Consider the following 13,006-nt stretch of genomic DNA (forward strand, 5'->3'; position numbering starts at 1 on the left):
TACACACAAAAACATTTTAAAAAGTTTAGCGCTTGTGTTCTTATGCAGTCTTATATCACACTTTATACTACGGGGATGTCTAATGATTGATTCTGATTGGCTGATGAATGTCCTAAGGTGTTGCAGTTATTGTAAGTTAAACACAAGTAAATCTAGTCAAATCTTGACCACAGTACAGTTCCATACGCAGACACTAAATAATGTTGGTTATTTCACAGCTACAACAGTCAAAAATCTAAACAAAAGGCTTTGAGGAAAAAGTAGTAGTATAGTTGTTTCAAAAAACATACGATCGCAAATGTCTTGAAATACAACATCTGGACAATGTTTAAGTCATCGGTTATTGCTTAAATAATCCATCAAGGTTCAGACGGAATGACCAAATTCACACCAGCCAAGCTATTACAGAATGCCTCACAGCATTTGGCCATATTAAAGGAAATCAATGTTTGTCTTTGCTTGTAATGTTATGAACAGCAGCTTAGCATATGACCTTATATGATATCAACTGTAAATGAAAATTGTTATTGCATTGTAATTATGATCACAGGATGTAATAATCACTTAATACAGTCCTTACCGGCATGAATATATCATCCCAAACATGTATGATTTACTACAGACACAGTAATCTCTGATATCTACTTAACTTTAATAGTAAAGTACAATCATGCTTTCTTTATATAAAAGCTGCATTGAAATGATACGTATTATAAAAAAAAGACTATACAAATAAAGATAAATTGAATTGAATGTACCAGTGTACTGCAGGACAAATCCATTGCTGCTGAGTGAAGCATCGCTGCGGAAGGCCAGAAAGAGTGTGTTTGAGCTGCTCTCAATGCGATCAGGGACGTCTGTTCCGTAGAAGCTGCCCAGCAGCGGACTGAGAGAATCAGGCCCATCATAGATGTGCAGGAAGTCATAGCTCGGCTCCAGGCTAAAGCTAATGGGAGAAAGATTCCAGGATAGTAGGATTGTTAACAAGTGTTAATACTGTCAACTTATTTCTAAAGATTAAAATAAAGCTAAAATAAAAAAAATACATGATAAAAAAAGAAGAACTACAATTACTCAAGTTCAAATAATTAGAAATAGAAAAATAACAACAAAATTAGTTCAAATGTTAATTAAATTAAAGTAAAAATTAATCATCTATCATGTCGGTCAAAAAGCTATAATTTAGATTAATGATGTTTTTGATTTAAAATTTTGTGTTTTTTATTAAATAATAATAAATCCTATTTTTTTGCAGTAGTTGTATCACCATATTTCAGCATACACTGGACAAAATGATTAATTGGATTAACATTTTTTTATTATTATTAAGGTAAGGTGTTAAGGTATTTATTATTAAGGTATTAAGGTTGCAAACAATTTACATCGGCTGAATTTAAACAAAAAAAAAAAATAAGTTACTAAATTTAATTTGTTTGTTTAAATGCAGCTCGTATAAATTGTCTGCAACCAATTACCTTTAATATAAACTCAATTTATTTAATTGTTTTGAATTTTTTGATTGAACTAAAAAGGACATTTTGAGATTAAATTGCTTTGAAAATCTAACAACAATTAATACCTTTTTAAATTAGTGGCTGATTCGTATGAATATGTACGATCTCATTTGTGCATTTTAGCTCACCCACCAATGAAGTTTGGGTTTAGAGGTTCCCATGCCCATTTTCCTTATTATAAGTTGTGTTTCTCATTTCATGTGACACAACAGTGATCAGTCTACAGGTTATTTAGCGCAAAAACACATCCTTAAGTTTCCAATGTCTTTTCAGTTTAAAGTACATCAGGTTTAAATGGCAAGAGTTCCTGTGGGGATGAAAGTAACTTATTTATGTCCCACTGCTAATAGCCATACTTTATTTTTCATTTCCACATTAGCGTTTTCAGTGTTTTGATTTATATGTTTTCTAAAATCATTGCATATTGCCAATAATAATAAATAGACATTCAAAAATTGTAGAAAATGTTAACATTTTGCATTGTTGGATTGCTTTTGAAACATTGTGGAGCTGAAATTTAAAATGAAAATGCTGTTTAATATGTTTTTGCAAAAATAAAGGACAAATTGTGTTTGCAGTTATCATTAACAAGGTCATAGTCAGATTTATTTAAAATAGACAAGATTAAGCCAGTAAATCTAGCAAATATTGTTGTAATACTTTTGACCCACCCGTGTTATAGGGTCAGTAGTAACAAAGTCCAACTTTTGTTTCTATAGTGAAGTTATATTGGAGTTGTTCTACATTTGTTCAAAATAACAGCTGACAGCACCGTTGTGAGTTAGTTACCTAATTTACCTAATTATGTCTTAAAAAAAGCATTCTTACTGATTGAAATTGAGTGATATGATGTGGTCCAGCGTCACTGTTACTGTCCAGTCACATTCTCTGCCATGCGGATATGGCTCTGGGTATTCAGGAGACAGGATCAGTCCACTGGGACCTGTCAGATTCCCTCCGCATGGAGCTGCAATATAAAGGAAAGTAAAAAAAAAGAAAGATGAAATACAGCTCATAATACTTATGCTTTCAAAAACAAACCAAATACTGCTGCCCCTTGTGTCCACAAAACCCACTTCTGGGAAGTAATATGATGAATATGGCAGGACAAAGAGAATTAATGGTATATTCGCCAAGGGCAGAGGAAATATTTATAACAATAATGATGTTTTGCTATATTGCAAGCACTCCTGATTCATCATCTCGTAATAAACTGAACCTTCTCATATGGTCAGTAATCTGGTGAATGCTTTTACGTTCTTAGACTTTCTGTGCATGACTTTAAAATGTATTGTGTATCCTTCGTATTTCATTTGGATGCAATAAAAAAAAAAAAAAAAAAAAATCGGTGAAATAGGCCTTGAACACTGACTTGAATTGAATTGCAACCTTGACTGTATTGAAGCTAGTTTGCACATAAATGCTTTCCTGCATGAGATTTTAAAGTCTGTTGTTGTTTTCTCTAGCTTGTTTATGTCACAACCAAGACTGTATACTAGCATTAGAGTGATTAGCCATTAGCCAAATCATAGCGGCCAATATGCATTCAATCATTTGGCAGATTATTTTATCTAAATAATTTATTAAACGAAGACATTAAAGGTATAAAAGAAAATAATAAAAATATGCAAATGCTAACATGCTAATAAATTGCTAATAATGTAACTTGATAATACTAAATATCAGTTAGCCTAATCTACAGTATTAGACAAAGTTTGTTTGTTTGATATGCCTTAATTTATGTGTCTTTTTTAAATGTAAAACTATTGGAATGGAACATCCACCTTATATTTCTGGAATATTATGTCACAACCTAGACTGTATACTAGCATTAGCTTCATTAGCCAAATCATAGTTGTCAATATACATTTACATTCAGTTATTTGGCAGACACTTTTATCCAAATAATTCATTAAACACAGACAATAGATGTATAAAAGTAAATACAAGTAACCAAAAACAGCAACATTCAAATGCTAACATGCTAATAGTATGACTTGATGATACTAAAGCTGCGTCCCAAATGGCACACTATACACTCATGCACTTTGTACTTATGCACTTACACACTCAACAGCATAGTATATGTATGTAGTGTCGTCCCAAATGGAACACAAATTTTTTTGCCAAGCAAAAATTCAAACCGATCCCCTGATGACGTTTGTCAGTTGCCAAATTAGAGAAATAAATGACCAAAGTACCAAATAATACCTGCCATGAGTATAACTGCATTGACCATCGGGAGGCGCTATAATAAGAGAATACTTATTTCACAATACAAAATAAATATCAATCTGCAACATGAATTGGCATAACTAAATTTTCATGTTCAACTAAATCAACCAGTAGCCTGATACTGGAAACCATGCACAATCCAAATAATAATGGCTGCTCTTAATGCTAAAAATAAGGTGGATAATGAATGTATTAAGAGCGAGGGATCACAGCGTAAGTGCTGGTTGAGGATAAGTGAGTTTCCATTTCTTATTTTGGCAAAGTCATACCAGAACAGGTGGGTGGATCGGGCTGCCAGAAGAAGCGGTTGTTGATCTCTGTGCAGGTGATCTTGGTTGCCCCCTGTAGGAGGTATCCAGGATCACACTGGAAAAGCACATTATCCCCTGGCTCTCTGCTGTCTCCTATTCGAGTGCCGTTTGTTGGAATGCCAGGATCATTACAGGAAGTGGCTGTTGAAACTGGGGAAATAGAAATATTGAGTCATCAATATTATAATCAACACGTTCCATTGACTTTATGTGACTCCATTGTGAAGGGCAATATTCAAAAGCAACCAAAAACTGAATTGAGTGACAATATATTAAAATATGTAAAATTCATGTACACCCATGCATAAAATGCATGTTTTCCCAGTGATTTCGTGGGTTTCCTCCGGGTGCTCTGGTTTCCCCCACAGTCCAAACACATGCGCTATAGGTGAATTGGGTACGCTAAATTGTCCGTAGTGTATGTGTATGAATGAGAGTGTATGGGTGTTTCCCAGTGATAGGTTGCAGCTGGAAGGGCATCTGCTGTGTAAAATGTATGCTGGATAAGATGGCGGTTCGTTTCGCTGTGGCAACCTCAGATTAATAAAGGGACTAAGCCGAAAAAAAGAAAGAAAAAAAAAAACAAATGAATGAATGAAACTAAACCATCCTAAATAAAATAGCATTAATTAGTACAATTAACAAGCAATTCTAGGTTCTATGTTAATTCAACTAGGTCTGATTAGTTTTACCCTGTTTAAAAACACAAGTGGTTTAAGGCAAAGGTATCCATGCAATTTTAAGACAACTATAAAAAAAGAAAAAGAAAGAAAGAAAGAAAAAGAAAGAAAAGGAAAAAGAAAGAAAGAAAGAAAGAAAGAAAGAAAGAAAGAAAGAAAGAAAGAAAGAAAGAAAGAAAGAAAGAAAGAAAAAGAAAGAAAGAAAGAAAGAAAGAAAGAAAGAAAGAAAGAAAGAAAAAGATTTTCACAACACTTTAATACAAAATATCCATACATTCCCTTCAATTTTTTTTCTCTCTGGTACTACATACACATCATTTTAGCTTGTCCTAATGAGAAGTTGACATTTAAAATGTTTCCTATGAACAAATTTGAACCTACAGATAAAAATTTTAGTGCAAAATGTTTCACCAAAAGACACAAAAACATTTTTTAAAACAATAAACAAAGGCTCAAGTCTGGAACATTGCATGAACGTATGTTTCTCTCTGTGAGCAGAAAGGACAGTCATGACGAGATCCACGAGTCTTTTAGTTAATGGTAATTTGCACCAGGCTCGCCATTGAGGGAGAAAGAAAGAAAGATAGAAGGAAGGAAGGAAGGAAGGAAGAAAAGAAAGAAAGAAAGAAAGAAAGAAAGAAAGAAAGAAAGAAAGAAAGAAAGAAAGAAAGAAAGAAAGAAAGAAAGAAAGAAAGAAAGAAAGACGGAGGGACGGAAGGAAGGAAGGAAGAAAGGAACAAAGGAAAGAAAGAAAGAAAGAAAGAAAGAAAGAAACCTTAAGAAAGGTACTTCTGAACACCCAAAACACAGCTCTAGTCTCATGCTTCCACACACACACACTCATTTATTTATCTAGACATGTGCATACCCTCTCAAAGATGCTTTAACCCAGATTGGCTGTTTTAAAAGTAAAATGTGCGGTTTTTGGAACCGAAATAACAGGGCGCTGATGTATAATGTCATATTATTCCTTTTTGACTTTTTATGTAAATCCTTTAATGCAATTTTGGGGTCTCTTGAGGTATCATGAAGAAATCAGGACACTGTGGTTGGAGTGACGGCTGATGGAGGGTGGGCGGAGACGGTTACCCATGGTTACCGGCTGACAGCAGACTGAAGTACATAAACCTGGGCTTTACGAGTTTGATTTATTGTCAGTGGAGAGGTGGCTGATGGGCCGAGCTGCGGGGTGGTGCTGTAGGAGAAGCTCTAAGATATGGTGATTCACAGTTGTCAATCTGGAGTCTCCAACAAGCTAGCTTTTTATTAAAACTTTTCTCCAGAGTTTAAGGATGCAGCTGGATGGACACACCAAGATGCACAATGAAAGTAGTACACTCTGTAAGGTGAATAATTTTGTTCTATTCAGTACAATTTTCTATGGAATTCCCGAGTATTTCAAAACGTCAGCAGCTTGACGGGCCATAGAGTGTCTGCTGAGATACTGATTCCTTTTTTGGGTTGCCCAGCGTTCAAAATAGCTCCTCACTGTCACATTTTATACAGTCATTCAATTACAATGGAGGAACAGTGGGACAAGTAACACACTGGCTAACTGAACCAAAATGGTGAGTTTGTCTTCTCTAAGGCCCCGTCAACAAGCCAACGAATTTAGGTCAATCTGCAAAAGTTTAATAGTGTTTGTAGCCCTTTGTCTTCAAGACACTGCCAATATTGGTGTTGTGAAATGAACTTTTTGGTAAACAAATTAGAGTGGAGGCATCGCGGTGGCACAGTGGGTAGCACGATTGCCTCACAGCAAGAAGCCCCCGGCTGGTTTAGTTGGCATTTCTGTGTGGAGTTTGCATGTTCTCCCTGTATTCGTGTGGGTTTCCTCTGGATGCTCTGGTTTCCCCCACAATCCAAAGACATGTGGTAGAGGTGAATTGGGTAAGCTAAATTGGCCGTAGTGTATGTGTGTGAATGCTGGAGTGTATGGGTGTTTCCTAATGTTGGGATGCGTCTGGAAGGGCATCCGCTGCATAAAACATATGCTGGATAAGTTGGCAGTTGATTCCACTGTGGTGAACCTCTGATTAATAAAGGGACTAAGCCGAAAAAGAAAATGAAATTAGAGTGGGACAATCTCAAAATGTATCCAAACTAGTGGCAGCACAAATCTCACAGTTTGGATCAAACCTTGGTTTTTGAGCCACGGATCGGACCATTTTTCGGATCAGCAAAAAAAGGAGGAGACAAATGTCAATTGCTTTCTTTTTACACAAAAATATTACTGCAAAAACCATTGGTTTTAGCAAACAGAACTTAGAACCTGTAATTTTAATAAAAATCAAGAAAGAACTAGCTGAAAAAAAAATATTCAATACTAAAAATGATCCTTGCTACTATTGCTGATAATGATAAATATAGAAATCTAACATCTTGTACAACAGATCATATTTATTCAATTAAGGGTTCAACAATTCACACATAAATTCATATCATTTCAGGTGGATCATTTTTGAAAACCTATTCAGTGACATAATTCTAATGGCTGTTTGTCGCCACCTATTGGTTAAACAATGTAATTGCTACAACATTCACCAGCATCAAGTTCCATTAAACAATGATCTTAATCTTTACCATGAACATCAGTGTTTATATCTTAACTATAAACTGTTCTTCCAAAACTTATGTGTTGTTTAATTCTTTATCACAAACTGAAAAAGTGTAAAAATGCAATCTCTCTTGATCAAACGCAGATTTGAATGCAGCGATTCGAAGGATTAAAAAACATGCAACTCATTATCATTTATCATTGCGCAGGTTTGAATTGAGATTACAATGTTTTATGCCCAATCCCAATTCTATTTGTGTACCCTTACCCCTTGGCCCTTAAAACTGAGTGTGAAGGGGAAGGGCTTCGAAATTGACCCCTAAGAAATGGGCACACGTCACACATCATCATATGTCATCGCGATCCCCTGCTTCATATGAGATCAGATGATCGCGACTGCTGTAGTTATTCCAGTTGTGTTATTGTATGGTACTTATTTTCAGGAAATCACTGAAGGAATATATTATGTCATCATAATGATCTAATGTGGCAATAAGATAGTAACTATACTGCGCATTTACACAGTGGCCATATTCATCTATGTAAACACACAAAAAACAGCATTAACATTATAGCAGACACTGTTAAAAGGTCATTTCCAGCCACTAGACTTTTCTGACAGGGTTTTCAAGTGTCATTGAGTGTCAGAATGTTGTGGGACTGCTATACAGGAGTTATTATTAGGGATTATACACGCATATATGCTTGTTTGTTGTAATAATTTGTAATAATGACAAAAAATACTAATTTGTGGATCTCTTTACTTCCAGGTGCAGCTATCCTTCCGTTGTTGCTGGTGTATTCTGGGAAATTTTCTTACCCCTTGGTTTCGAGTGTGGTCCTGAAAAATCTCTTTTCCAGGGGCTATCTAGCCCTTTCCCCTTAGCCCTACGCCTTCAAGCTAAAGAGAATTGGGAATCCCTAAGACGGGAAAGGGCTAAGGGGTAGAATTGGGATTGGGCCATATTGTTTAATTGTGGATCTTTACACTGAATGCAGGCTAAACAAACAGTGACAGAAAACACTAATTGATAACCTTCAAAAGCATTTAGGTCCCACCACAACTTTTTCTGTCATCATTATATTTTACAGGGAAGCCAAAATGCTTTCATACATTTGAATGACGCGGGAGACGATCTCACTGCAATTTGTTATAAATATTGGATTAACCTACAAGTTCAAGAAAGTTATTAATCCGCAGGTCACATGTGTTCTGAACTGTGGGTTGTGAGCCGTTACACCCCTAATCTGTACAAATATCTGTGTGGTTTGGAAATATGCTTCAATCAAATGAATCAAATGAATCAACTTCTTGAAAATTATGACGTCTTTGTAAAACAAAACCAGATGAGGGAAGAAGTGAGTGGGCTTGACAAACCACCTGTAGAAACTTCCTTCTCAAAAAAAAATTTTAAATTGCGCTAAATTTATTGAGCACAGACCTTTGTCTTTGTATAACTAGCACTTCTTGTGTGTAATGTCTCTTCTTTTTGAAGTACTAAATTCCTCCTCAATTGCAAGTTGCTTTGGACAAAAGTGTCTCATTTACAAAAAAGTCATGAGTACAAAATAGGGGAAGAATTGTGCAAGTTGACGAGCAAATTCGCGAAGTAAACATATTTAACTTCACTATTGACTTAATTGAGCCACTTTAAATCATCATATGGGCCATAATTATTAAATAAACAAATTATAAATTATTCTGGTTGACATTTATGTTTAGGAAGGTTTTTAAACCCCAGAGGTGTGTTTGTGCTGCTAAGTTCACTAATACTATGGCAACAAAACTTGGTAATGCTAGACGACCAGACATTTCAAGAAACACACACACATCATTAACATCATCATCCTGTGCTTATGTCTGTACTCAGTGCACAAGATAAAAAAAGATATTCTACATCTTGTAATCGATTAGAGACATTATTTAAAGGTAAAAAAATTACATAGTGAAGCTTTAAAGTCTGAATGAACAAGAAGTTGCAGAGGCTTTTTATTTCAGTATGTTAATGTACCTCCAACTTAAGTGGAATATTGGGTAGGGGGCGGGGCTTTCTTTTTGCACATCATTCCCTCATAGCAAACTAACGGTAAGAGGAGCGTGGTTAATAATATTGTGACTGAAGCTGTAAAACTGACGTCATCAGAGAAGAACTCCACTCCAAACACGAAAGCAAATAGTCCGATTTTGATTGTCGATTACCAAAAAAATCTATATTTATTTCAGTGGATTGAAAATTCAAAAATAAAAGCAAATTAAACAGTGTAAATGTTGATTTCACACAGACTTTAAGGCCCTTGAATGGCCTCACCCTAAATACAAAACAACCTATCACATATGGCAGATTCATGTTCATGAGTCTCATCCTGATCTTCTCTTTTTGCTCCTTAATCTATCTTGACTTATTTTTGGTAACACTTTAATCTAAGGTGATGTAGCTACACATGTTCCATGCCCTTACAATTACAATGAATTATGCATTATTGCATGTAACTAACCCTAAACCTAAACATAAACCCTATTCTAACCCCAATCATACAGTAAGTACATGTATTTAATAAATATTACTCAGTTGTTAGATGAATAGTTAGAGTACACTGTAAATACACCATCTTCTAATAAATTCCAACCCAGTTTTTTTCCTACTTGGCTTTAAGCAATGCAAAATTTACAACAGTAATTGAAGAAAAAGTACGATACTACACAAGAAACACAAATCATGTTTATTAATCTATTAAGCTTGGCACAGAGTCACATTTTCTCTGCGATTCTGTGATACGAAACTTCTTTTTTTTTTTCCATAGTCGCTGTGACTTTTATCAGAAGTGTCTTTGTTCTCAGACACCAAAGCTAAACACTTGACATCCTTTCTTTCCCCCCAGAACCCTTTTCTGCAGCGTCTACACTGGTTTTCAAAACAACTTTCTGTGCAATAACACCACCAGTCTCGCTCTTTAATGCTGCTGCAGTAGCCCTGAACATGTGATCTGAAGCTTAAATCTAACTGGACGGCATTTTATCACTGGATAAGGAGGAATACTTAACACACAGGATGGAAAAAAAAAATAATAACGCTTTATTTTAAGGTGTCCTTATTACAGTGTAATTATTCATTCAACTACTTAGTCATATAAATTAATTACACGTACTTGCTGTAGGGTTGGGTTAGAATGCAGGTTAGGCTTAGGGGTAGTTACATGTAATTATGCATGCTTATTTGTAATTAAGCAGGTAAAACACGTGTAACAAATATAGGATTCATCAATATTTTAAACAAAGAGTATTAATTTATATGATGTATTTACATGTCAATACTAGTTAATACATATCTCCTTCATGGATCACATAAAATAGATCATGTGATCATATTAAATATTTTACCTTAAATTATTGAGTAAACAATTGAGTAAAACCTTGTGTTAGTGGGAAAACACAAAGAAAGAAAATACAAATATTTCAAATTGTAAAACATGAGTATTTATTTACAGTCTTTTAATATATCAAAATGACCATTACATAATAGTTTAATGTTTAATAATAATGGACTGTTCTAAAACTAATAACATTTTGGTAAACCGGTCATCTGTATATCTTTTTGGCACTACTGTTCTGACTGAATTATATAATTAAGTGAGCATTAGCAGTTAAACACATTTATTATACTAGTACACAAAATGTAGGGTTCCACACAATTCATTCATGTTGTCCCAACACAAATCGATTAAGTTAACTTAATTGAAGTGGACTGAACATGTTGCAAAACAATCTCAACAATTGTGTTGTTTCAGCTCATTTTAAATGAATAGTTTAAACAGGAAGAACAAATATTGTTTTGAGTGTATAAAACGAGTCCCAGTTCATTTAGTCTATTTTGAAAAAAGTTCATTATAAATATTTTGGCTTTCACGGACAATTAGCAATTTGGATGAAAGTATGTTTTGTTTTTTCTGACGCCACCTCTGAGAGACCTTGGTTATGCAAGATGTTTTTCAAAATTCATATTTAACATTGACATTGGGGAAAATAATAATAATAATAATAATAATAATAATAATAATAATAATAATAATAATAATAATAATAATAATAATAATAATAATAATAATAATAATTAGAACAAAGATGTCCAAGCCTTGAACCACTTCAAAAAGCTTCTTGATGAATCGAAACTGATTCAATGCAAAGACAACACAAGAAGCATTTCGATATACAGGCAATGAACTATTCACCCATCTAAAAGCATTATTATTTTATCAATAGAATTATCCAGACTACTTGGTGTTGCTGTTTAGGAGAGTCAATGAAGCTTAAGTATAACACATACCTGAGAACTGCAGAGCAAAGCCCTGCTTGCTGGTGAAGAAGTCAGTTGTAAACTGCAGACTGACAGAGTTAAAGGTGCTGTGGAGGTCTGGAGGAAGAGTAGATCCACTCAGCTCTCTCAAAAGCACACCTCCATCCTGAGGCCCATCCCAGATGCGCAGGACATCATGGACCTCTTCTGTGTGGAAGACCAGGAAATGCAACCTGCAGAGCAACAGACATATATAACAGTAGTTATACTGAGTAGCTACTGAGTAGAAACGTAGGGGACAGTTCACAAAAAAAGTCATTGTTTAGTTACCCAGGGGTTAATCTAGTGCTGCATAGCCTTTCTTTTTTGGTCATGTTCATTTCATTTAATCTCATAAAATAATAGTATATTTACACAGTTGAAGTCAGAATTATTAGCCTTCCTGAATTATTAGCCCCCCTGTTTATTTTTTTTAACGGAGAGAAGATTTTTTTTCAACACATTTCTAAACATAATAGTTTTAATAACTCATTTCTAATAACTGATTTATTTTATCTTTGCTATGATGACAGTAAATAATATTTGACTAGATATTTTTCAAGACACTTCTATACAGCTTAAAGTGACATTTAAAGGCTTAACTAGGCTAATTAGGTAAGTTATTGTATAATGATGGTTTGTTCTGACAATCGAAATAAAAAAAAAAAAGCTTAAAGGGGCTAATAGTTTTGACCTTAAAAAAATAAAAACTGCTTTTTAAATATTTTAAAAAGAAAAAAATTCAAATGAGGGCTAATAATTCTGACATATTTTTGTATTTATTTTAATTAGATATGTATACATACACACAATCTAAATAAATACAAAAATATTAACAACAATATTATAACAATTTGAATATTTTAATAAAATTTAATAAAATAATCCCATACTATGCATACTATTATGATATTAAGTTTTCTGGGCATTTTTGTTAGGATTTGCTTAAGAAACTAATTGAAATGTAATGTTTAATTTTATTTGATAAAATAACTGTAAATAAAATAAATTTAAATAAAACATTAAAATAAAATAAAATTCAAAATTAAAATTCAAAATACAAAAATGAATAAAATTCAAATAAAATAATATAAAACATGATTAAAATTAAATTAAATTAAATGAAATGAAATTAAATTAAATTAAATTAAATTAAATTAAATTAAATTAAATTAAATTAAATTAAATTAAATTAAATTAAATTAAATTAAATTAAATTAAATGCATACAATTTATTAAAGGTTTTCTGAGCATTTGTTAGGATTTGTTTAAGAAAAAAAACTGAAATTTAATATTTAAATTTATTTAATAAAATAAAAGTAAATAAAATAAAACATTAAAATAAAATGTTAAAATAATTTAAAAATACAAAAACTAA

At 33.4% G+C, this 13,006-nt stretch overlaps 1 protein-coding gene across 1 annotated transcript in view; it reads right to left on the reverse strand.

The window, feature by feature from the left end:
* The window catches only part of csmd2 (CUB and Sushi multiple domains 2), a 543,350-nt gene that overhangs the window by 180,615 nt on the left and 349,729 nt on the right, over positions 1-13,006 (reverse strand). The window contains exons 27-30 of the mRNA XM_056479194.1: positions 11,620-11,822; positions 4,019-4,210; positions 2,343-2,481; positions 759-946 (exon numbers count right to left, since the gene is read on the reverse strand). Coding sequence (XP_056335169.1) covers positions 759-946; positions 2,343-2,481; positions 4,019-4,210; positions 11,620-11,822 — 722 coding nt within the window. The remainder of the gene's footprint in view (positions 1-758; positions 947-2,342; positions 2,482-4,018; positions 4,211-11,619; positions 11,823-13,006) is intronic.

The sequence above is a fragment of the Danio aesculapii genome, chromosome 19, assembly GCF_903798145.1.
Source record: "Danio aesculapii chromosome 19, fDanAes4.1, whole genome shotgun sequence".
NCBI lineage: Eukaryota > Metazoa > Chordata > Actinopteri > Cypriniformes > Danionidae > Danio > Danio aesculapii.